The following is a 25,257-nucleotide window of genomic DNA, read 5'->3' on the forward strand; positions in this document are numbered from 1 at the left end:
ATTACAGTCATCAGAGGAACCAGGCACCAGGAACCATCAATGTATTTGTTATAGAACTTAGCGAGACAAGACATGGGATACAACTGCAAGAGACAACATAGGCCAGGGGCATGCGTGATTTTGGAGGTTTGCCCCTGGTAGCTACCCAGATCTACTTAACCTCACTGCTAATGAAAACAGAGAAATCGGCTTTCATTCCCCTGGCATCTGCTGCTATGTCATTGTAAGGAGATGTGGCAGGTTTGTTTGCTGAGTCTCTCTAGCCTGCATCTCCAGGCTGAGAGTACTTAGTTTGTGATGGAGCTTACATGTGTTCTTTCTCTCTCATTTTCCTTAATAAAGTCATCAGGATTGAAAGTACAGGTTTGATCTTGGTTTATGAGAGATAGAGCAGCTACTATGGAGCAGTAGCAGCCCTGGACATGTTCTGTTTGTGCCATAATCTGCTCCCATTACTCTTAGTTGTGAGCACCTTGGCAGAAGGTAGCCTCAACTCAACTAGCGTTTTGGTGGAAAGGTTTCTGTGAAACTCCTACTGTGACCTGTTTAACTTAGTCTTACGTTTCTTTCTCCCTTTGGTTCAAAGTCTGTGCTCCCTGCAGGACTGATCCATAACTAATGAAGCTTGTTCCCACCTCTACATGCACACTGTCAGAACTAATACAAAGGCTCTGCGAATAAACAGATTTAAGATATCTAATCTAAACAAAATATTTGAATGGATTTTTTTAAAATGTCCCCTGTAGCATTCTAAGCCTCAACACTGGAGCTTTGTATTAATGCAAATCCCTTAAATGTCTCTGTGACTCAGTTTCACCATCTATAAAATGGGAGCAATAGTACTGTCAGAAGGGAAGTTCCCACAGTTGGGGAAGGTGGTCCTGGGTCCCCAGCCACGTACCTCTGCACAAGTACCAACCCTTTTTCCTAGAGGACTGTTAGACCTCTGGACCAAGTACTCCACTTAACAACAGAACAATCATTGTATCTAGCTCAGATAGTGCCAGGAGTTAACCCCAGGGAAGGATCTCCATCAGGGGTTACACAAGGTCCTTTTCCCCTTGGTACAGCATATATCATACAGCCCTCCTAGATAAGCACTTGCTCTCTGTTTTGAGCTGATCCATGCCCCCCTTCAGTCAGTCCTACCTGCCTGGCACTCTGGAGCTGGGGTCCGCTGTACACTCAGAATGGTGGGGTCCTGCCAACTGGTCTCAGCTGTCCTGTTGGCTCCAGGCTGCGCAGTCTACATTGCTCCCTCTCTGTAATGGCCATGGCAGATCTTGATTTCTCTCTCCAAAACCAAAATCCCCTCCAGCTGCATGCAATCCTGCTTTCCAGCCCTATGCTGTCTGCTCATTTGTCCAGAGTCTCCCAGGTGGTCTGTAGCCAACCTCTTGGCCTTGGTTTCTAGCGATGGCACTTGCCCTAGCCAATGAGGCTTGAGACTTCTGTGGCCAATAGTCTGTTCCTGTTCCAGCGTGGCATTTGTCTAATGCAGTAGGAGTTGGGCATTTGATAGCCAATCACTCACAGCCACAATACTCACCGCCACAATTGTCCATGCTAGTTTTCCCTGGAGGGAAGGGTCTCTACCCAGTCCCACATCCCCATCCCCTAAACATACTTGTCCTCAGGTCACCATCTGTAAAATGGAGATAATAGAACTTACCTCACAGGCATAGGTGTAGGAACTAGGAGTGCTGGGGGGTGCAGTAGCACCCCCAGGTTTGAAGTGATTTCCATCATACACAGGGTTTACAGTTTGGGTCAATGGCTCCCAGCACCCCCACTATACAAATTGTTCTAGCAGCCCTGCTCATGGGGTGTTTTGGGGATAATTAGCTAATGTGTAAAATGCTTTGAAGACATGATGCTCTGTAGAAGTGCTACATATCACTATTACAAAAGGACCAAATCCTGCTCACCTTACTCATGTGAAGAGCCCTATTGACTTAAATAGGGCTACTCATTTACGTACTGTCAGCTGAGCATGATTTGGTCTTTGGAGCAGAAATTAAACAATTTAGTTTGTTCATTCTCAAAGCCAAGTGAAGCACAAAATGTAAACAAACAGCATCAATGATGAAAATTAAATTCCGTTTTCAGAGTACTTTATGTGTTAATTTAAAGCAAAGATATATAGTTTATAAAAACATGATGTAACTTCAATGGGTTTACAGGGCACAGGGATGAAACTGACCAGTGATTTTTAACCTGAAAGTGTGCCTTTTAGCTACCAGTGTTGGACTTGTTTGCATTTTTGCATGGAGGTAGAAGAGCATGATTTATAAATAGTCATCTTGGCTTTATTGTTCAATTGTAATTACAAATATCTGATAATCACTGAGGTAAGAAAAACATCCCCTGGTCATCTACCCTTATGAGAAAGGTCTTTAAGGAGCTGTAAAGGATCTCTCATATACAATTCCCAGCAAATCCTGGAGATGTTTTCATAAGGAAAAGACTGCACTAAATGGCTTACAAAGGTAAAATAATGCATTACAAATTCATAAAAAACTATAAAATAAATAATGATCTTCAGTGAAAACAGCTAATCTCCAGCTAGATGTGCTCAGGCTTTTCCAGCCTTAACTCTGCATGTGTTACTGACAAAACAGTTCAGAACAAGAAAATCAGCAGAATAGCTCTGGCTGATGTCTCATAGACATGACCGGGCTAGGGCTGCAGGGCAACATGCTGCCCATTCCTTTCTTGCTGAGCAGAGAATTGTCACAACACTGTGGATGTAGCTACAGCTGCTGCCTGGGTGCTGGTGGGGAACGTGCTGGCATAGTGCTTCTTCTGGGACCGTAAGAGAGGTGTCTGTGTGTCGATGTCACGGCAAGCTTTGCGTTTCATGCAGCGGAACATGTGCTGGGTCCACCCATAAACGATGCAATTTAGGAGCCCCTGGGAAGCTGCTGTTAGAGCCTAGGAGAGAACCCAGAGCGTAAGTCTCTCTTTACATCGGATATACCCCTGCCCTACGCAGCTTCCTGCACATCAGGTGTGGTTAATTTCTAATCCCTAGGTTTCACCATGCGCATTGGGCCAGGGTCTGTACTGGACTCAGAGCTGCAGTTCTGTTACTGGATTCAGTTAACCATGATAAGGATGCATTTCCAAGGAAAAGCAGTATTTCCTTGAAATTGGAATGAATCTGAAGAGCCCCATCAGGGCTTAATCATAGAGATCCTGATCCAAAGCCTGCTGAAGTCAGTGGGAAAACTCCCACTGACTTCAGCGGGCTTCAGCTCAAGCTTTAAGTGTGCTTCAGCACATGGACATGGACCTTTTGGAATCTGTGCAGGATCCTCCCACCTGTCCTGTTTTCAAAGTGCCCCCAAAGACTGTGCCCACAACCTGTGTGGGCACAAATAGGTAGTTAGAAGCTCCATTCCATAGCAGATGCTTGTTTGCAACCACCCTGGAGTTTATGGGTGCCATGGTCGAGGCCAGTTTCAAAATCTGCCTGTAGCTGTTCCACTTAGAGCGCTCACCAAACTCAGTGGAATCGAGCTTGTTCGGTGCTTAGATGAGGAAACCATAGGCTGCTGCAGGAACTGATATTTATGATTCAGTAGATGGCCCTCCTCCCTCTGAGACAGTATTGACCCCAGGTGGTGCGAGGGGAATGCTGTGCTGCTGGAGTTGCTATCTTTTGAGTGAGATGCCAAACCGAGGCCCTGACCACTCACGGTTATAAAACTCCCACTGGTTCTTTTCACAAAAGGATGATTGTTAACTGTGATGTAAACTAGCCAAATGTCACGGTAATTATTTGGTCTCCCTCCATTTTCTCTGCACTTTCAGTTGGAGACAGGATTCTTCAGGTCTTCCTGGCCTCAACTGCAGGGTGGTGATGTTCTGGGCTAGAAAACAGCTGCTGGGTTCTACCTCAGGGGAAGCTGCCATTCAGTGGGAGGGGAAATGATCCCTGGGTATAGTTTGTGTATCAGACTGAAGTTTGCAAAGTGCTTTGGGGAATCCTAAGGGGAAGAAAAGCACTACAGAAATGTAAGATAATTAATATCTGGCCCTAAGAGATTCAACAGTTTGCATGTTTGTCTGCTCATAAAACTGCCTCCATTTTCCTTTGAGTTTTTGATCTGTCTGCATCCCAGTGTGATAGATGAATTTTGGAATTTTTTAGTGCCCTATGCTAACTGCAGCTTCAGTGGCATCAGGAAATGGCCTTCCAAGAAAACTCCTGGTTAACAGTGTCACAAACCAAGGTTATGCATTCAGGTTCTGTAGAAACCCAAACAGCAGTATTCAACCCAAATAAAGTTATCTCAGAGTCTGCATTTGACCTATTTCACCAGGATTTTTAATGCCTTAGGACTCCATTTATGGACCAGAACAACATAAGATCTGATCTTCTCACAGTGTTTCCAGCACCTAGAAGCCCTAATAGTGTGAGGAGACTAGCTCTTACTCATTTTGGTTCTTGCAACCTTAAAAAGCATGTAAAAAACAAACATAAGGACAACTACAAAGAGCCTTCCTCAATTCCATCCATAAATCAGACATAAGCTCATCTGGCCCCTGTCTGTGTGGGTGGAATCAGACTGTACATTTCCTGTTGGAGTACAGAACCAACCAAAAGCTCACATGACTGACAAAGGAGAGAAGACAAGTTCTAAGAGATTTCAGCCTCAAGGGTTTTACCTGTAGAATATAAAGAGCCATGTAGATTCTGCTGTTCACTGAAACAGTCAACTTCACTATTCCAAGGAGCACGGCTGTGAAAAGGGATTGATAAAATAATAATGCTTTAGCCTTCATTCTTTCCAGTCACTATTACTACCTCTCTCTCTCTGCCTAGTGGCCAGAACATGAGGTTTAGAACCCGGCAGAAGTAACCTAGCTCTCTACTAACCTGGGCCCCAACAACAGAAGAAAGCGATAGGGTAGAAAACCACTTGTTGTTCCACTATCTTTATCATTGCCCACTGTTGATCACCCAGGAATCCTGTTGAGTTTATGAACCTTTTGTACAAAGCTCGGGCTTGGATGAGAAGAACCTAGAAAATAAAATGCATTTCTTAATATACATGATTACTTAAATGCAACTGTACGATTCATTGTTTCTCATGTACCGGCTGATTTAAGAAGTATTCATCTGGTGCCTCAAAGCACTAGTATACTGTTAATTGGTTGTTCTTCATGTGGTACTTATTTGCTCTAAGAAATATCTGGAAAACAGACACTGCAGTACTAGATCAAAGCAAGGGTCCATTTAGTCTGGTATCCTGCCTTCAGCAGTGGCCAGTAACACACTTCTGAAGAAAGTATAATGGACAATTAATGTCATAACTCATCTATGAGAGAAGTTGTGGTTGATTTATGTTCTAATGCATGAGAGTCGATTCCAATTACGATTTGTATTCTAGCTAGTGTAGCAGCAGATAATATAACTGGACTCCAGAAAACAATGAATCACCCTTAACATGTTTTAAAACAAATTATCCCTCTTTTGTATGAGATGCAAGATTGAAGTCCTGACCACTTGCGGTCATTAAATATCCTCTGGGACATGTGTTAACTCTGGTATCCTGACCCAATTTTAAATCAGACATTCTGCCTGTATTTTCAGATGGATTCAATATTCTTCTTCACTTCCTGCCTTATACTGTTGTATAATGTTGTTGTGTGCTGTTAAATAGTTGCTGCCTTCCACCACAGAGGAAGGGGCATTTCAGAGGTGGGTGGAATAATTCCTGTGCCCACAAAGGGCTATGTTTTTTGGATGGAACTTCTACAGATATTCAGTGGGAAAGGGACAGTCACACACAAACTAAATAAAACATTCATTTATTTTAATAATTTATATTCTGCCTCTCACCTTGGCATCTAGGCACATCACACACAAAAACCAACCTCTGTTTATAACTACCAACAGAGGGAAGCAATACTACCCAGCCTCAGAGGAGAATAGGAGAAAGGAAAAGAAAATGCCTTTATAATTCTGACCTGTTCAAGCAAAGGCCTGGCCCAAAATAATAAAAACAACGACTAGTTCTTATATAGAGCTTTTCATCAGCAGATCTCAAAGCACTTTACAAAGGAGGTCAGTATCACTATCCCATTTTATAGATGGAGAAACTGAGGCACAGAGAGGAAAAGTGGCAGTGCCCAGATTCCTCTATTCAAGGGGGTGAATCTAGGGACTGCTGATATGGTCCATCAGTGATTTTAAAGCAGCTTAGGGATCATCTGAATGGGAGGCTCGGTATAAATGTCAGTCACTATCATCCTTGCAACTCACTGTTTGATGGACAAGGACAATATTTCTTACCATAATGGCTATGAAGCTGATCAGGAAGGAGACCAGGAAGACTCCAATGCCATAGAAATATATCACAGAACAAACAGAGCCACCACGGGTTTGCAGTTGGCCAGTGAGCATGGCCGTTTCTGTGTGCATCAGGAGACACCTGCAGTTAGAAAGGGGAAGCGTGTTTACTTTTGGTGACTCCTTTCATCAGCCTCAGAGGAAGCAGGATGCTCTCAGAGGTGGGGGTTGCAGCTTACCCGTGTTTCTGGCTGAAGTTCTGGTAGCAATCATTGCTGTTGCCCAGACAAAGCACAGGAACCATTAATAGGAAAGGGATCAAGCTGACACGAGAAAATGACAATAGCTCAGTTACAACTGCCCTCCTGTACTCACCCTCTCTTCTGTCGCTATTGAGAGGTCGTTTTGCTTTTTATGGAACAGCCTGAAACTGTACTTTTCTAGCACTCAAGTGTTCTAGCCTACAGCTTGTGTGTGGCATACAGAATGGGCCCCGGGTAACGGGAGGAATTGTACCTGGTTAGCTGAGAGCAGAATTTGTCTCAATGTATTTTCAGATTCTATTATTGATCACCTCAAAAGGACATTATCATCTCAACATATTACTGTTAGTATCAATAACGTTTATGTCCTCAAAGAACTTTAGAACCATTAATTAATCCTTGTTAGATAGGTAAGGGACAACAGTAACAAATTCGTGGCCACCCAAAGTTTAGTGGCTGTCACCATGTCACACATCATGGCCACTTGAACTTCATGGTGACAGTGAAAATACGACCTTGATCCTCTGAAAGGGGAATCACCATTAGCTGTTGGCAGCATGAGGCCAATGACACACAGGTGAGCAAAGTCCTGATTCCATGCACTGGAGGGAAGACGTGCGTGCGTGAGTGTATATATATATACACACACACACGCACACACTCTCTCACGTGCACGTAAAAGTTGGCTCTTTGCAGTCTGAGTCATTATAGCTAACTTGAATGGAGATCAAACAATTTACAGCTGAGGATCTGGACCTTTGAGTTTTGTCAGCCCAGAATACCGTGATTACCAAATTACAGCATACACAGTCAAGTTTGAATAAGATTTGTTTCTAAATAAAGAATAGTTTGGGTCTAAAACACTCGAGTTTACTGTAAACATCTAACACTGTCAGAGAGAACTAAAGCCTACCTGGACAAAATTGTTGCTATTCGGCCAATGCGATTTGCATGATCTAAAACCTGTACAGATGAAAAAGCTCAGTTAAATGATCATTCCTTATATTTCAGTGCAACCATCATTTAGTTACATTTCAGCCAGGCTCATCAAAGCAGGAATTCTGAATAGCTCAGGGCACCAATTCTCAGTAGGGATACAATGCCAGTCTTGAGTAAGGTTGCCAATTTTGTTTGGACATATTCCTGGAGGTTTCATCACATGACATAATCTTTAATTAAAGATTAATCTGTAATTCTTGGAGACTCCAGGACAATCCTGGAGGGTTGGCAACCCTAGTCCCGAGGGATCACTGGAGGGAAAGTACCCAGATTACTAGTGTAAATTCAAAGGTCAACATTTTGGCTTGATGAGAGCACTAGTCCCTGACAGCAACTCCTGCACTCCTCTCCAGGAATGATTCCCACGTAAGCATTTTCCTCCAGGAAAGCCACCCGAGGAGGGGAACATGACTGTGTGGCTGTCAGAGAACTCTGACTGCTCTGAAAAATGTTACAGAGAAACTGGGCCAATTCTGAGGTCAGTGACATAAATAATGGGTTAAATTACACATGCATAAATGGGCATCAATTATAACATTGTAAGTAGGCATCAATTGTAAACTGAAGGGGAGAAATGGATTGCATCAGGAAAAACCACAATCAGGTGCGTGTACGATAGAGCTGAGGGATGCTTTATTTTAAAGCTTCATCCATCTCCTGCCTTAGTTGTTTTCCCCTGCTACAGGCCCAGCCCTTTTTCCTGCTGGCATGTAAGCCACACCATCGAATACTCATTCCCTGGACTAAATCACGCCCCCAGTGAAATCAATGGGAATTTTGCTTGACCAACTTTCACCGACTTACCAACATGTGACTTTCCTGCCAGCTGAAGATTTATCCCTCACGTGCCAGTTTATCATGTCACATCAAGGAAAGGACAAGACACATGGATGCATGTTTAGTCTTGATGCTCTCTTCCTTGGGAAGACTATGTGCATATGAGACTCTGGTGTTCCAGAGACAGCTATGGGCATATGTTTACCAGATGCTGTAATAAATATTAGTGTGAAAATCCATGAAAAGGGCCAGGAAACAAATTAGAGCTGCTCATTGTATGTGGACTAACATTTTCCTCCTTTGGAGAATGAGTCAGTTTTTAATACTCAACATCCTCTGAACCAAATTCCCCTCTATTCCCATGACTGGGTACTTGCCCAAAACAAAAGAATAATAAGACTTAGAGAACTTTATAAGATCAAAATGCTTTAAACATCCATTAATCTCTATATCAGACCATATCAGAGGTAGGTAAATATTTGAAATGAGCCACTCCTGGCTCTCAGAACTGTGATCAGATCACTAGGTCACACCTTTCTTTGGCCACGCTTACAAGATGTGGAGGTATTTTCTCAGTGTGGGCTCATGGCAAAGAACTTTTTATTGAGTCAAACTGAGGAATGCATGATGTCATGGAAATTAACCTGGGGGGTTGTGCAGCTGCTTCTTCCACCAATTGATTGAATGGCTGCTCCTCCAAAGCTAGAGGATTCCAGTTTCCAGAAGCAAACTGGAAAAGTAACAGACTCTTGATGAGATCTTTGCATGTAGCTTATTTATTTTGTGCAGCATAATTTAGCACAGTCCTGCAGAAGTGTAATGAAGCTCTGAAGGGAAGCACAAACAATTCTGACTGTTGGAGACTCTGCTTGCCGGGAAATGTATTGTGGGTGCTGGCACCAATTTGCCTTTAGGAAAGGGCAGAATTATCCCACTCTACAAAAATACAACACAATCCTGTGCTGCAGTCATGGATCATCGTTCCCATTTTATAGCTGGGAAAATGGAGGCACATAGCCATGAATACATTTGCACACCGCGTGCTTTCCCCTCTAAGATCAGGAATTTAACTGGTATCACTCCTTCCTCTTCCCCCGTGACAGTCTGTGTCTCTGTATTCACCCCTTGCACACTGTTATAATAATCTTTGTGCAAGTATGCCTTGTGAGCTGCCATTGGAAAACTCATAACTCACTGGTCTATAACATCCTGATAAAATATGGGTGGCAACACTGTATGTAAAGTTATAAGATTTCACTGTATGGTGTTCCTATGGCTTTGTCTACACTAGCAGTGTACAAGGCACCCCAGGTTAGAGAGTTGAGGTGACTCAGCTGTTCATCAGTCCAGATTGTGCCCTGGGAATGTCACATCCCCTGAGTCTGTCTTTTCCCGAAGCATGTAGGCAGGGAAAGAGGGACAAGATGGAGCTCTTGGGGTCTGAAGGCAAAAGAGATCCCCAGGTTATCTCACTGCTTTTGAAACGCTATGTGAGGTTCATAATATTCCTGAGAACAAGAAAGTCCCCACATCGATTGCAAAACTGTCTGGTAAAGCTTTAAATGTATTTAATGAAATGCCAATTCAGCAAGCTTCGAAATAGTCTGAATTTAAGAAAGCTGTTTTACAAAGATTTCAAATTACTCCTGAAGTGTATAGGTCAAATTTTAGAAATGTTAAGAAAAGTACTGGCATGAGTCATAGTGAATATGCATATAAGATGTGTGACCTAATGAGAAAATGGGTAAAGGGAAAAGGATTATGGCCAATTAGCTGATCTCTTTGCTCAAGAACATTTCTTAAGTATATGTGATGAAGATATAAGGAATAGCCTGTGGGATAAACCTTTACAATCTGTATTAGAAATGGCTAATGTAGCTGATGCATTTGTATGAACCCAGATATCCAGTGAGCACAAGCCACAGAAGGAGGGGCACAAACCCAGTGTAAAGGGGGATCTGGTTTCACCCCTGGGAAGAAGGAGGGTGGTCGGGGGCCTATGCCCTCAGCCTCCCTCCCTCCCTCCCACTCCCCCCAGAATTGTTCCCCTCCTGCAAATCCCCATCACAAAACTCCTGTGAAGTGGGAGGGTCCAAAAAGGTGTTTCCAGTGTAACTCCACTGAGCACCTGAGAAATCAGTGCCCTGAGCTAAAATACACTAAGCCTCATCCAACCCATGTTAATGCAGCTGTTCTTAACACAGGAGTGCCAGAGACATTCCCAGGTTATACAATGAGTTTTGTGAGGGCTGACCCAGAGGGGATAGATATGGAATTTATCAAGGATTCCAGAGTGAATAACACAGAGTGCATAGGGTGGAGAGACGCTGGTGCACAGATTGCTCTGGTCAAGGAAAGCATGCTCCAAAAGATGGACATGTTACATAACCAAAAGGTAGAGCTTCTGGCCCTGGGTGGACATAAGATTCCTGTACCTTTAGCTAAGGTGCATGTGGAATGGGAAGGTTTAGAAGGTGATGTGACTGTAGGGGTACTGGGTAGTATCCCCGTTGATTGTGCCCACCCAGTACCATGGGGAATTAATGTTGTTAGCACGGTACTATCCTTTTTCTGGTCATTTAGGGGCACAGAGAACCTATGACAGGTTAAAGAAACATTTGTTCTGGCCAGGAATACAGAATGATGTGAGGAATTATTGCGGGTCTTGTGAATTATGTCAAAAAAATTAAAGACCTGCAGGACCCCAGAAATTTCCTTTATACAAGAGGCATTTCTGAGGGTAGCAATGGACACTGTGGGTTCTATGTAGGGTTGCCAACTTTGGTTGGACAAATTCCTGGAGATTTCATCACAGGACATAATATTTAATTAAAAATTAATCTTTAATTCCTGGAGACTCCAGGACTCGCAGAGGGAATAAATATATCTTGGTGGTCATGGATTTTGCCACGAGATATCCTGAAGCAGTAGCTCTGTCTAACATTGAGGCAGAATCTGTAGCAAGAGCTCTTTTCACTATCTTTAGCAGAGTGGGTTTCCCGAAAGAGATTTTATCTGACCATGGGACATATTTCATGTCTCAGCTATTCAGTGAGCTATGGAAATGATGTGGGGTGAAACAACTAAAAGCTGCCTCATATCACCCAGAAACCAATGGGATCCTAAAATCCATGCTAGGAATGTATGCAAATAAAAGGCTTCAAAATTAGGATGAATTATTACCATTTTTGTTGTTTGCTTGTAGGGAGGTACCTCAAGAATCAAAGGGGTTCTCCCTATTTGATCTCCTACATGGAAGGAAGGTGAGGGACCCCTAGATCTGATCAGAGACTCCTGGAAAGCAGGCACTGAGGTAAAGGAAGAGACAGTAACTGAATATGTACAAAGGCTCAGAAAGGAGTTAAAAGATATGATGGGTATTGTTCAAACTAACCTCAATGACAGGCAATCCAAAGAAAAAGTGTGTTATGGTAAAAATACTTGTAATGCTCCTTTGATATAGGAGACTCTGAGTTCACAGAGTTACCATTTGGTTCAATTAATGCTGGAACCATCTTTTTGAGGCTGATCAACCATGTGTTAAATGGTTTACAGAACTTTGCAAGGGGCATACGTGGATGACACCATAGTGTTTAGCAACCCTTGGGTTGATCACAAAAAACACTTGGAAATTGTGCTGTCAAAACTCAAAGAGGCAGGCCTACCCATAAAAGCCTCTATGTGTAAAATTGGAGCAGCCAGAGTTCCTTATTTGGGACACTGGGTAGAGGGAGTCAAACATCCCAATCCCTTAAAAGTTGAAGCCATTGTAAATTGGCCTGTGCCTCTACCAAGAAACAGGGCCAATCTTTCATAGGTCTGGTAAACTAGTACCGAAGGTTTGTGTGTGGGTTCAGTGACTTTGTATCCGCAATCACTGATCTATGTGAAAAGACTAAACCCAACAAGGTCATTTGGACGAAGGCATGCCAGGAAGGATTTGATAAGGTAAAGAAAAGCTTGTCTGAAAAGTCTGTTCTAGCTAGTCCAGATTTTGACAAAATGTTTGAACCACGTGCATATGCATCAGGCATTGGCCTACGTGCTGTGCTGATGCAAACAGGGGAGAATAACAAGAAGCACCCAATTGCTTTCTTAAATGAAAAATTGACACCCACTGAACAGAATTATTCTGTCTTAGAAAAGGAATGCTATGCCATAGCATGGGCAGTCAAGCAATTAAGGCCCTATCTTTTTTAACAGAAAGTTCAGGGTCCTTACAGATCATTCACCATTAGTCTGGTTAAACAAAACTAAAGGCTCAAATTCCAAGCTTCTGTGCTGGAGCCTTATACACCAAGAATTTGATACGGAAACTGTGCATGTAAAGGTTAAGGAAAACATGGTGGCAGATGCCCTGTCCAGGAAAGAGGCCCCTGAGTTGCTGCCTCCAGGTCACCAGTGGCTAACCCTCTTGCAGCTTTGTTGCGGGGAGGTGTGACTGTCTGTACCCCTGTATTCACCCCTTGCACACTATTATAATAATCTTTCTGCAAGTATGCCTTGTGAGGTATCACTGAAAAACTCGTAACTTGCTGGCCACTATTGTCCTGATAAAATATGTGTGGCACATTGTTTGTAAAGTTATAGGATTTCACTGTATGGTGTTACTAAGACAGGTAACAAATCTGTGGAGCGGCCACACCAGTTCCTCAGAGGCAAAGGATAAGCTGACGCCTAAGCTAGGTGTAAAAAGGTCAAATGGGCCATCACCTGCTTAAATGGCCATTCTTTGGCAGGAAAGAAGGTTTGGGCAAAAAATCTACATCTTAGCAAACAAACAGCATGGGGTTCTCATCTGCACACTTTTGTCTCCTGAACCTCAGCTGGAGATGCTTCTTGAAGAAGGGAAAGGACTAGAAGAAGGGAGGGAAAACCCCCCAAAGGGTGTCTCCCGTTCTTTCTGCCCATGGCATCCACAACAGCTGAAGAACAAAGGAAGTCGCATTGGACTGGGGGAGGGATCCTGACTGAAAGAAGTTCAGCCAGTAGACTGCGGAAATTTGTGCTGAGGGAGACTTTGCTTTGAATTCGTTTTTATTTGTTAAGTTAGGCATTCGTTGCATTTTACTTTTATTTTTCCTGTAACCAATTCTGACTTTTATGCTTCATTACTTGTATTCACTTAAAATCTCTCTCTTTGCTGTTAATAAACTTGTTTTATTGTTTTATTTAAACCCAGTGTGTTTGAACTGAAGTGTTTGGGAAACTCCATTTGGGAAGACAAGATTTGTGCATATCGTTTTCTATGAATAATGTCCAGGAGGGAGCTGGGCAGTACAAGGCGTACATTTCTGGGGAAACCCTGGGACTGGGAGTTCACTTGTATTGCTCTGCACTGGAAATCAAGAGTGGTTGGGTGCAGCACTCACAATATAACTGGGAATAATTTACATGCTGGAGGCTGTGTGAGCAGACCAGGAGAGGTAGCTACCACGGCAAAGTAGTGTAAAAGGCACTCCAGGTTAGAGAGCTGAGGTGACACAGCTGTTCATCAGTCCAGATTGTGCCCTGGATATGTCACATCCTCTTTTCCAGAAGCAGGGAAGAAGGGACAAGATGGAGCTCTTAGGGTTTTTAGGCAAAAGAGGCCCTTAGGTTAAGATGGTTTATTAGTATTATTGAGACCAGAGTTGTCCAGGTGGATTGAGCCCTAAATCTGAAACAAAGAGAGAAGTGACAGCTAAGCACAGAAGGACTAGAGATGGTCTCAAGTCACAACACTCAGAACTAAGTTTCACACACCCCAGAGTTTGGGTGGCTCATTATTAGAAATAAAAAGTCTGAAAAGAAATTTGGATCTGAGTGTAGGGACTAGTGAAGAAAGGAAAATATCGCCATCGTGAGCTGATCCAAAATCTAAGAATGGAAGTTCTCAAAAGTGCATTTTCATCTGTCAAGTCTGCTGCTCCCCAACAGACATGCAGAACGGGAGCCATCTGAGGAATTTAACTCTACGATGTGCAGGGTGAAGTCTATGTGATTTCTCGATTGGGAAGAGGAATGATATGCAGAAATTTAGCCAGTGTGTTCATTGGGATGAACCTTATAAGTGTATCAAGAGCCTGTTGTTCTGCAGCAATACATCAAGAGGAATTCTCGGAGAGACAGAAGCTGCTCAGAGTTTAGTCAGGTGTGAACAACAAGGAAACTGCTCTGAGAAGATCAAGTTTGGTCACAGGGTGTGTGAAGTGTTTGTTTAGCTTGTACTCAAAGTGTGTTTTTCTGAGGACTGTGTCCTTGTTCCTTTGCTCCCAAAGATTACACTTGGTCTTGAAGAGTCATTTTTAAAGGCTAATGACGATGGTAGGGACCCCTTCTCCGCAGAGCTAATCTGTCCTGCTCCAAGTGTGAATAGTACTTTAAATGCCAGCTCACTTCCACTGCACTGCTCACCTGACGCTCTTAAAGCACTTCACAGACATTCACGAATGGAGCTTTACCACACTCCTGTGAGATACTCAGTAAGTATTATCCCCATTTTAGAGGCGTGGAAACTGAAAAACAGAGACATGAAGGTCCATCTTTGAGCCCTTTTCCATGCTGCTCATGCCCGGATTGCCTCCCCACAAGTCTGGCCTGTCAAGCCACATCCCTTTCCTGCAAATTCCTCCTGAAGATTTGTTTCTTCTGCAATGCCCAGCAGAAGTGGGTTAATGACAATAATAAACCACACAGGGCCAGATGCTCTGCTGGTGTCACTAGTGTAGTTCCACTGACTTTAAGAGATCTGGCCCACCCAGTTATTCTTTCCTCCTGAGACCTACTATCTTCTCTGTTTTGGACTTTCAGGCCTAGTCCCGCAATCAGAACACAAGAGCAGATCCACGAGTAGCCCCTGTTGACGTCAATGGCTCTGCATGGTCCCAGGCACCAACCCACACAGAATCAGCTGCAGGATCAGGGCCTTAGATTGTGAGCTCCTTATGGTGAGAATTGCCGTTATATTTATGCTTGTACAGCAACGAGCACAATGTTAGTTCTTAACATATAATAAATAATATGAAAACCTGCCAAGGGGGCACTCACCAAGGGGGAAATGCTGTACAGGTTCTGATTGTACTTCACCTTTAAATCCACGTACAGATGCCGGGTGTAGTTGACCGTGTACAGAAAAGAGGCTAAATAAAATATCTGAAAAATAAAAACAGGCCTTATTTTATTCCATCAGTAATCATTCACACTTTCTATAGCACCTTAGCTGCTTTCATCGCCTATGAACCCAGAGCACTTGACAAAGCTACGCTGTACAAGCTGTAAAAAGAGCCCTGAGGGAGTGTTAAAGCGCTCAGTAGGTGCTCAGCTATCAGAGTGCTGAGCGTGGTAGATATGACTGGCGAGCTAGATACAGCAATCAGGACAGGCCAAAAATTAAGAGGCTGATTCTGGCCCTTCTCCTGAGCTCGTATGCTGCTCCAGAGGCAGTAAAGGAGCCACAAAGGGCTGGGGCAGAGTTTCCTGGAGCAGCATAGGGCTGAAGTAGGCAACCCAGCACTGCCTCCTTCACAGGCCCCAGCGAAGGGGCTAAGCTGGGGGCATAGGCACCGACTTCCTCAGTTCCCAGGGGGTGCTCCACCCCCCACTCTTCCCCAAGCCTCGCCTCTTCCCACCCACTCCGTCCCTTCCCCCAAGCCCTCACCCCGCCTCTTCCCGCCCCCTCTTTCTGCCCTGCCCCTCCTCCTCCCCCTCCTCCCAGCACCTTCTGAACGCAGCTGAACAGCTGATCATGATGGGTGGGAGGCGCTGGGAGGGATGGGAACGAGCTGATCGGGGGGGCTGCTGGTGGGTGCTGAACACCCACTATATTTTTTCCATGGGTGCTCCAGCCCCGGAGCACCCACGGAGTCAGCGCCTATGGTGGGGGATGGAGCTGGGATCAGAAGGGAGCACGCCCATAGCATCCAGCACCGTGGCACAGCTCATAGGCCTTAAATTAGAGCAGCCCCCAGCGGTTACGTCAGGACCAGTCTGACCCGCACAGCAGTCCAAAATCGAGACAGTCCAAAGATGGCTTAAAGCTATCTTGGGCCTCATCCCCCAAGGCTCATGAGACAGCACAGACTCTGTGACTACATTTGCTTCCATTGTGCTGATCTGGCCACACTGTCTGCTTCCCTTGAATTGGTGGGAATAACGAACCAGAGCGCATTTAATGAAGACAGCAGCAATGGAGAATGCTAAGCCAGTGGGGAACATGGCTGAGATTACATGGGAGGAGATGGGTTTTTTCCTCATAAAAAATTAAAAGAGAGGGAGAGAGAGAGCAATAAGAAATCTAGAGCTATTCGGTCTGAGGTGTTTTCCAGCCCCGCCCGCTCCGAGAATCATCTTTTGGACTGAGACCAAGCACAGAGAATCTGAACACAAAAAGAATTTGTTTGAGGAAGTTCTGGGCAGCTGGGAAAAGAAATTTCTTTTACACTGTTTGCCATGACATGGCAATGCCTGGATGGGTGCCCACCCAGGACATCCCAGTGGCAACCAGGCTCAGACAAGTGACTGGGTGTCCGGCTAGTGTTAGGCAAACCACAAATTTTTTTTTCTGGAAGTTCTCAACTCGGGAAGCACTCTACAAATGTAACCCATTTTACTTCTTACCTACCTCCCAGCCCCCGAGAGCTAGGTGACTGTTATCACCCTCATCGCACAGATGAGGGGGCTGAGGCACACACACTTAGCCAAGGCTTCTCATTGAGTCTTTGGTAGAACCAGGAAAACAGCCCTGCTCTCCTAGCTCCCTATCCTCAGCTTCTGGCATTGGGGATAATCCTGCAGGCTTAAGGCCCTGGTCCCCATCAGAGCCTGGCATACAGAAATAAAGCTGGAGTGTAGGAGAAACCAGGAGCCCTTTGTTTATCCCTCTTCAGTCGCTACTTATAATCATTTTGCGATTTTCCATTGTGCCAGCCAAACAGAGTGGAATCTACCAGAAGATGTTATTAGGTCATTAGAATTTAATTGGGGAAACTGTAGACGAAGTGCGTAATTACAGCATGTCATCCTCTCTGTTTTGTAGCATGGAAATCAAGGGTTATGACCGGAAAGGGACAGCAGAAGAGAAAATAAGTTACTTTTGAATTTCATTTGTTCAGCTCAGTGCTAGGGACTGAAGTGGAGGAAATTGTCAAGGAAGAGGAAATAAAACAAAAAGCATGGGCCAAACTCATCTCTGGTGAATTATCCATTGACCCCAATCGTAACTCCACTGACCGCAGCGGAGTTATGCCGGGGTAAACTTGGCCCTGTGTTTGGGAAAAGGAACTATGATTTGTATTATCTTCCATTTAAGAAAGCAGTAGAAATTCTATGAGCCCCACTGGTAAAGCGGAGTAGAATTATGATGTTAGTCTTTGTCTGAAAACATAAACAGGGATAATGAGGGATAATACTTCCCTATCTCACTGGATGTTGTGAGGGAAAACTATTAATGTTTGAGGAGCTCAGGCCTAAAACCTCAAAGGCATTTAGCTACCTATCTCCCACTGAAATCTATGGGAGTTGAGTGGCTAAATACATTTGAGGGCCTCACAGCGATGAGCACCACTGAAAAATGAATAATCCAGTACAGGTTGGTCATGACTGAAAATGTTACCATATGACAACTGTTCAGTGGTTGATATGATGAAGTGTGTGCTGTCTCAGTCTGGCTTTAGTGCCCATCTCCAGCCCCTCGTGGCATTCTACAAATATTAGTGCCCAAAGGAACATTCTGACAAAAGGAATGCCATTGTTATTTGCTGCACGTCTACGGAATGCAGCATCTGTGAGATTCTTGAGCCCAGCACAGGGAAGGTGGGGAGGGGGAGAGGTTTATTCATTTCATTAGTTTACAGCTCACGTGTAGCCTGCTGAGGTGCTTCTCAACCTGTCTCATATGTGCCAGAGCTCTCACCCCGCCTCCTCCCCGCCCTGTATCTTATCACAAGTCCCACGTGAGGCAGGGGTTGCTAGGGTAAGCACTCAAGTAGTTTTAATTCTGTCCTAGAGTAAATAGCAGAAAATAATCTTGCCAGAGTGCAAGTTGGATCTGCCAGACCTAAGCACCCTCCCATCAGAGAGGGACTGCCTTTGTCCTTACCTGGGTACAGTATGGGGGGCTAGTGAGTCCCCTGTAGCCCCCTTCACTGGCTATATGTGCTTGTGTAACCACAAAAGATCAGGGTAATAGATTCACTCACACTCACTGCATTCAACAGCTGGCAGTGGTAGCATAAACATCTCATAAACAACATAAACAGCATAAACAACAGCAGCTCACTTATTGCCATCTCTCAGGTTGGGACAAAGGCAGGTGCTGATGGCTCTCTTTCATAGGGACACAGGACTTGCTGTACCTTGCAGGTCCGTGTAGTCAAGCATCCTGCCTCCGTCAGTGACCAAGACTTTATGCTTCAAAGGAACGTCAAGTTCCTTCATTTTCCAGCTACCCTTTTAGGCTCCATTTCCTCCAGCCTCTTGCAGGTGCCCCCAAGCTGCTTTGCTGCAAACCTGGGAGGCAGAGTGTGCCATCCCCTGAATTCAGTGGTGACAAAGCATTGTCTCGAGCACACAGTCTCCTTTACTGCACTTCGGTCAAGAAGGGAGATGTCTCTGAAGTCACTGCGAAACCCACATCTCCTGTGATACAATACAGAGCTCTGACGCCAGGCCAACATGCATTCCAACGTTTCTCAAAGTAGTCTAGAGTAAACAGAACCAGACAAATGGGAGGCATTGTCACTCCCCAGAGAAGTATGTACCAAGACAACCTAATCCCATGACCTCTTTGAGTCGTGTTTGACCAATAAGAACCATGGCCTCATGATAGTATTCCAATGGCAAATTTGCATATGTGCCTGTGAAGTGACACCTGTCCTGCAAGCGCCCTGCAGCCACATGTCTAGTGAATCTTCTCATATATTCACTTCTCTGCCCCAGCTCATTCTCCTTGTATAACCCCCAAGTAGACTATATCCTCATTGTCAAGGGGTCATTGCCATGCCTTTCCTAATGGCCAAATTACATACAAACCTTTTGTTCCTTACCTGGAGACTCAAGGTGAACGTATATCATTGTTTTTACAGCAGCATAAGAGGAGCTAGAGAGATCAGAGATAAGCTGGAAGTGGAATAGCTGCTACCTAAGTACAGTACTTGGTGTCATGAGTAATAGGAATTACCCATGTGTACTGATGTTTAAAAAAACCCAACACAAATCTATGCCACAGTAACCCGACAACCACATACAAAGCAATGTGATTGCTCTCACATGCTGTACATTGAGTTACCTTCCTGCCCTCTCTACAACATGCAAAAAGCCATTTCCAGCTCCCCCCAGCTTGGCTTCACAGAGTGGGGTGGGAGGTTTCCTGGTAGCCTCCATGGAAAATGTGTGGCCTACACACCAGAACAAACCTGATTCAAGTCTGGACTGCAGTATAGGAATTAAAGAAGAGAAAACCTATTAGGTAATTTTCTCTACCACCCCAGGGGCCAATGAAACACTGCTCCTTACAGTGTGATCTTCAGTACATTGCCTTGTCCTGTTCTCGGGTGCACACCTAGAGGGGGACCTCACTCTAAGGGACAGCGCTCAGGAGGACTTAACAGTAGCTTTAGAGTTTTCAGCCTTTGTAGATTGTTTTTTTAAAGCCAATTACTTGAGTCAATATTCCAAATTAGACATAAAACTGAGCTCCTGGCTGCTTGTGACCAGAGATCTCATGACATTACCTGTAAGAGTGATGGTGGTAATAGCTGTGCCTTGGCCAAACTGAAGTTCAAGTAATTAAAAGCTGCCTCCCTAAATTCCCCCTGTAGTTTCAATGGGATAGCAGTACTCTTTACGTCTCACTTTACCACTGTGGCCATGCATTGCTGTGTGCTGTGAACCAGCTGCCATATTCCACCACATTAGAGTGATGGGTAAATTTCTATCAATTACTGATATAATTTGCACACAGTGTAGAGATTCCTGGGCCAGTGTGAGACTTAGTTATTGTACGTGAAATTCTTTGGCTTAACGCAGACACAAGCCAAGCTGTGAACTGGGAGCTTCTCAGGGGGCAGCGAGGAAGGATTTATCAATCCCAGGCAGTGAAGCAATTTCATGACCACCACTCCTGCCTCTCAAGCACAGCGGCCTTCACAACCAGCATGCTCCCTCTCCACTGGGTGAATGGCCTTGGATCTATAAAGTGACAGATCAACCAGTCCTTCCCCTTTCCCAACCCCAAATCCAGTGTGCTGGTGACTCCCATAGAATGGGGTCTCTGACACATAGGCTACCCAAATCTTTGCATCGCCCTCCCACACTCTATGGAGTGGAAACACATCAGCTCCTCTGCATCTGGGGACTTCCCTGGCCATGAAGGCAAAGGCAGGGTTTGTTGCACTAAGAGGCTTCACTGTATTTCCCAGCTAAGCTCCTTCGGCCCAGAATACAGTTCATCTTTAATTTGGCCTGCTTTAAATAGTCCCAAAGTCCTAAATGCAAATGGCTTCCTAAATATTCTCCCTTCCTTTCAGCACAAGCCATTCCAAATCCCCATAGCCATTGGAGGGTAATGGGTTTCTGCACAGAGCCTTTGCTACTGCCATTGTGTCCCACTTGCAGCCCCTCACCCATTTCCTCTCCCTGCAGTCATTACCTGGTGTGCTTCAGACATCTACAAATAGACTCTGACAGGAGGAAACCCTAATGATGCAGCGGCAACCCAACGAGATAAAAAGAACTGCCAAGAAAATGCTTCCGCTTCACTGAGGTCCCTGCACATGAATTCAGCACAGAATAGGACACACAGCTGACTTTCAGGGCAGAAGGCTGAGCTTACCATGAGCACCACAGCCCACAGACAGAGTAACCCAACGGGACTGCTTGGGAGACTATTGGTATAAGGGTAACAGGAGCAGATCCCATGGGGGCTACTCATGGGAGTAAGGTTTACAGGGCGGGGCCCAAGGAGAATACCAGAGTTTGTTTGTTCTTTTACAGGAAAGAGGAGTGTGGAAATACAGCAGTACATTAGTCACAGAGATAGCAGTGGGTACCTGCTCAACAGATGAGACCAACTCATTTAACATAGATAACTGGACACTCCCAATAGCAACCCTCAAGTTACTCTCCGTCTCTAATAGACTTTACCTTTGGGTGAGGTAGGTCTATACAATTATCCTCATTTTACAGATGAGATACAGAGATCTTACCTATTAAGATCAATCAGCAAGTCAGTGTCAGAGCCAGGATCAGAGCCCAGGGCCGCCTAACTCCCAGTCCTGTGCTCTAATTGCTAGACCAGCTCATGACACAATTCTGTGCAAAGCAACCTGACGTCACAAGCTGATAACCCAGAGTTACTCACCTGACCAGTTGTTTGAAGATTATAGCAGACAACGTCTTGATTTGTGGTCTCTGTGGTATAGAGAAGAGCCCCAATGAGCCAGCACATCCCCAGAAACAGGTCAGAGAGGCTCAGGTAGAACAGAGGGCGCATCTAGAAAAGTTGAAGTGATAATTTGGCTTAGTGAATATTGTACATAGTCCCACAATGGTCAGCTACAACAAGGGTTTAATTTTCACCATCCTTTTCCTGATATACTTTCATGCCTAGCCTTAGAATGCTGCTATCCCTACACAAGGAAACTGGATTGATTTGTGCACTCAGGAGATGTTTACACCAAGAGCACAAAGATTTAATGATCATGGGCCACATTATCAACTGCCCAAGTACCTGAGAGCTGCACCAAATCTGGCTCTGAGGATTCAAAATCCTATGATTTAATAAAATAGATTTCCTTCACTGTGTTATTAGTAACATCCATGGTGACAAAGACTGAAGTATTTTGAAAAATCCTTCATTTTTCTGTCTATGGGTGTGTTTGTTTCCCTGCTACATAGCACAGCTTGAAAAATGGAATATCACTTTAGTTAGCTTGTGGTCAGTTTCTAGCCAATTTCAAGTTCTCATGCACTGGCACAAGACCACTGCATTTGAGTTGTAAACACTGCAGGGAAAGATTTACTTGTTTAAAAATGATGACCACATTTTCATTGACAGTGGATGACCTGTGGATGGTCAGCCACTCTGAAAACCAGGCCAGTTATCTAGGTGCCAAAATGTGGATTTCAGTGCCTAACTTTCAGCATCCAGGAGTGAAAAATTTAGCCTTTTTTTCAGTAGGCATTTTTAAAACTAAACAAAACATGCAAACATTTATACAGGTCTTAGCTCTGGGAAACGTTATTTATTTTATAGAACCTACATTGTGGGCTGAATTTGACCAGATACTGTCCTTTAATTAAAAAGGAATGTGCACTATCACAGTATTTGCTTGAACTTTTCTCTTTCCTGAGAGTTGAAGAGTAATGGCTTGTAGATTTAGTTAGTTCAGCAACAATAAAAAATCTGCCAGCAGGTTGTTTTGTCCTTACTCTGTAGTTACAGATAGAGAGTGGGGTAGATTCTGTTTAAGGTCTTTCTAGGGCATATTTTTCCTTCAGGGAGTACTCTAAGCACCTCTGTTTTATACAGTGTCAGAGAAACCAAACGTCTATCTCAATATCTTTATTTTTATTAGCACCGTACATTACCTGTCACCCCAATAAATCAGTGAATCATACCTTTTATTGCTAACTAAATAGCTACAGCTAGTTCATTGTATTTATTAATCCCTCTTAAAACATTTTAAAAAACACTTGTACGTATTTCTCCATGCAGAACCAAGCAGTAGGTATACAGCAGACTAGACTTCTCTGCATGGTTGTTACTAGGCAGGAGACAAGTCTCAAAGCCTGCAACAAGTTACCAATGCTATGTTCTTATGTAACCAAACTAGCTACCTCACAGTTCTTGAAATAAGACACTTTATGACACAGAGGGGATGGTCTAATCACCTCTAGACATCTGGGTTGAAATACCTGGGTTCCCTAGAGCCACTGCCTCAAATCCTAGCAGGGGTGACACAGCCCTCATTCTTCCAAGGTAAACCAATGGAGTTCCAGGCAGTTTACTCTGTGTATTGGGTGGGCTCTTTCTACAAGATCTTAAAACACTGAGCCCCAGTCTGCTCTCTGTGGATGAAAATCCCCCATTTTGTCAGAATAAGTCCTGTAAATTTGCAATGGACTCCTTGGCCCACACACACTGTGTTCCACAGGAGTTTTGGGTGTGTGGGACCCATAACATGTGACATGCTTTGGAGATAAGGAAGATATAGAAATAGAAAACTTTGATATCATTATAACAGAATACAAGTTTAGAAGTACTGCTCACCTAATTTATGACAGAAAATTACTATTCAGCCTCTCTCACCTTTCCATGAACATTGAAGTTCTTGAGTCTTATTAGTGCGTATTCTTGTGAAAAACAAATGTTATTCAAACATTTTGATTGAAACTGAATTTTAAATTATTTCTGATTGGAACATTTGTTATTTACATTTTACTGGTTAGTTCCACTGGTCATCCAGTCAGGGAAAAGAGACACCATGTGACATACATAATCTACTAAACCCTGTGAACTCTGAAGTTTGAATCTCAAATATTTGCAGCAAATATTTGGAGGCCATTCATATTTGAGAGAAATGCTAAGCATAAATTAATGCATCTTTCTGAATCATGAATAAATCTAAGCATTTCTGCTAATGACCAGAAAAAGAGATGAAATTCAATGAAGAAATTATTTGTTGTGAATCATTTGTTCAGCTGCAGTTAGGATAATGCTTATATCCTTACATGTAATTATATTTGGTCAATTTGTGCTCTCAAACAGAGGTGCACAGTCCCCACTAAAGTCAATGGGAGTTGAATGTGTGTATCTGAATGCAGAATTTGACTCAACAATATTCAGCCCTTATAACCTTTGCGGTGCATCTATAAATTGTTAATCCTCACAACCCTTTTTCTCCATCTCCTGAAGTAGTTTTATTCTTGTTTCCATTTAACAGACTGGAACACTCAGTCTGAGAGGTGAAGTGACTGTCCCAAGGCCCAGAAAGAGTCAATGTCAGAGCAAGAACTGGCACTAAGGAGGTCTTGGCTCCCAGTCCTTGACTCAGACCACATGGGCACAATTTAACTTACATACATGTAATGGGGAAGGATTAAAAAACACTGAAAGCATATGTGCTTCAAAAAGCAGTATATAATTACAGCAAAACATGTCCATGAATTGTTTATTCATCTGCCCCACAGCATTAAACAGTTGGTTTACTCCTATTAATAATAAAAAGAGAAGGTGCCTAAAAATTTGAAGCCTTCCTAGTGGAAAACTCATGCCCACACATCTGTTTTGTTACATAAAATATGGTTTATCCTCAGGGTAACAAACATTCAAACTTAAAAACTGAAAGGCAGAATCCTTACCTCTGGGGATCTCACTACATTTTGGAAGACAGCGTAGGCAATTATTGAGCTGGAACCTATAACACTGAGAAAATAAAGAGCAGGCTGGTTGGAGAGTGCTACTTTGGGTCTTGTTTCACTTGATCTGTGTCTATTGGGTTGCTATTCTCTTTTTTATACTTTTATTAATAAGAAAACAATAATTAATAAATTATTTTCTTGTGTTCCAATGAAAGAGATTTAAAGGGAGTAATAAACCTTCAAGCAATCTGCAGGGAAGGCTGTCATTCCTGACATTTGCTTACTAGTTTAAAACAACATACTGTACCTTAAAGTGGCCATGACAAACTGTATCCATTGTACAGCAGAATAAATCTGGGGGAAATTTAAAAATGCAGGTGGTAAGTGCAGCTGTAAACATACTCTGCAGTCTCATTTTCTGTCTGTAATAAAAAGGGCTAAATTGTTGACTAAACTCGATCACAAATACAGGGTGGCAGTGCAAACCCTGAGATGCCGAGGCGAAAACTCAAAGCCATGTTTGTTTCTTAAAACGGAGAGAGCCGCCAGCATTTACCCAAGATTTCTCTTAAGGAG

The 25,257-nt window shown here is 43.7% G+C and overlaps 1 protein-coding gene across 1 annotated transcript; it reads right to left on the reverse strand.

Moving 5' to 3' along the window:
- Positions 1–2,223: 2,223 nt before the first annotated feature.
- On the reverse strand, positions 2,224–24,827 carry TMEM116 (transmembrane protein 116). Its single transcript, XM_077835293.1, has 9 exons — positions 24,682–24,827; positions 21,680–21,811; positions 15,370–15,474; positions 7,478–7,527; positions 6,541–6,624; positions 6,305–6,443; positions 4,886–5,030; positions 4,675–4,748; positions 2,224–2,934 (listed from the first exon to the last, which is right to left on the reverse strand). Exons 2-9 carry the CDS (start codon positions 21,809–21,811, stop codon positions 2,734–2,736), a joined length of 930 nt encoding a protein of 309 aa, XP_077691419.1. The 5' UTR covers positions 24,682–24,827; the 3' UTR covers positions 2,224–2,733.
- Between the last annotated feature and the right edge of the window lie 430 nt (positions 24,828–25,257).

Source organism: Eretmochelys imbricata, chromosome 15, assembly GCF_965152235.1.
Source record: "Eretmochelys imbricata isolate rEreImb1 chromosome 15, rEreImb1.hap1, whole genome shotgun sequence".
Lineage (NCBI taxonomy): Eukaryota > Metazoa > Chordata > Testudines > Cheloniidae > Eretmochelys > Eretmochelys imbricata.

What these genes read in the sequence shown, in the direction of transcription:
- TMEM116 (XM_077835293.1), bottom strand. Translation starts at nt 21,811, where the DNA reads ATGCGCCCTCTGTTCTACCTGAGCCTCTCTGACCTGTTTCTGGGGATG. An exon ending in AACTTCAGCCAGAAACACGG is followed by an intron (nt 6,444 to 6,540) that starts GTAAGCTGCAAC and finishes TTCTAACTGCAG; the next exon opens with GTGTCTCCTGATGCACACAG. An exon ending in TCAGCTTCATAGCCATTATG is followed by an intron (nt 5,031 to 6,304) that starts GTAAGAAATATT and finishes TTTATTTTCTAG; the next exon opens with GTTCTTCTCATCCAAGCCCG.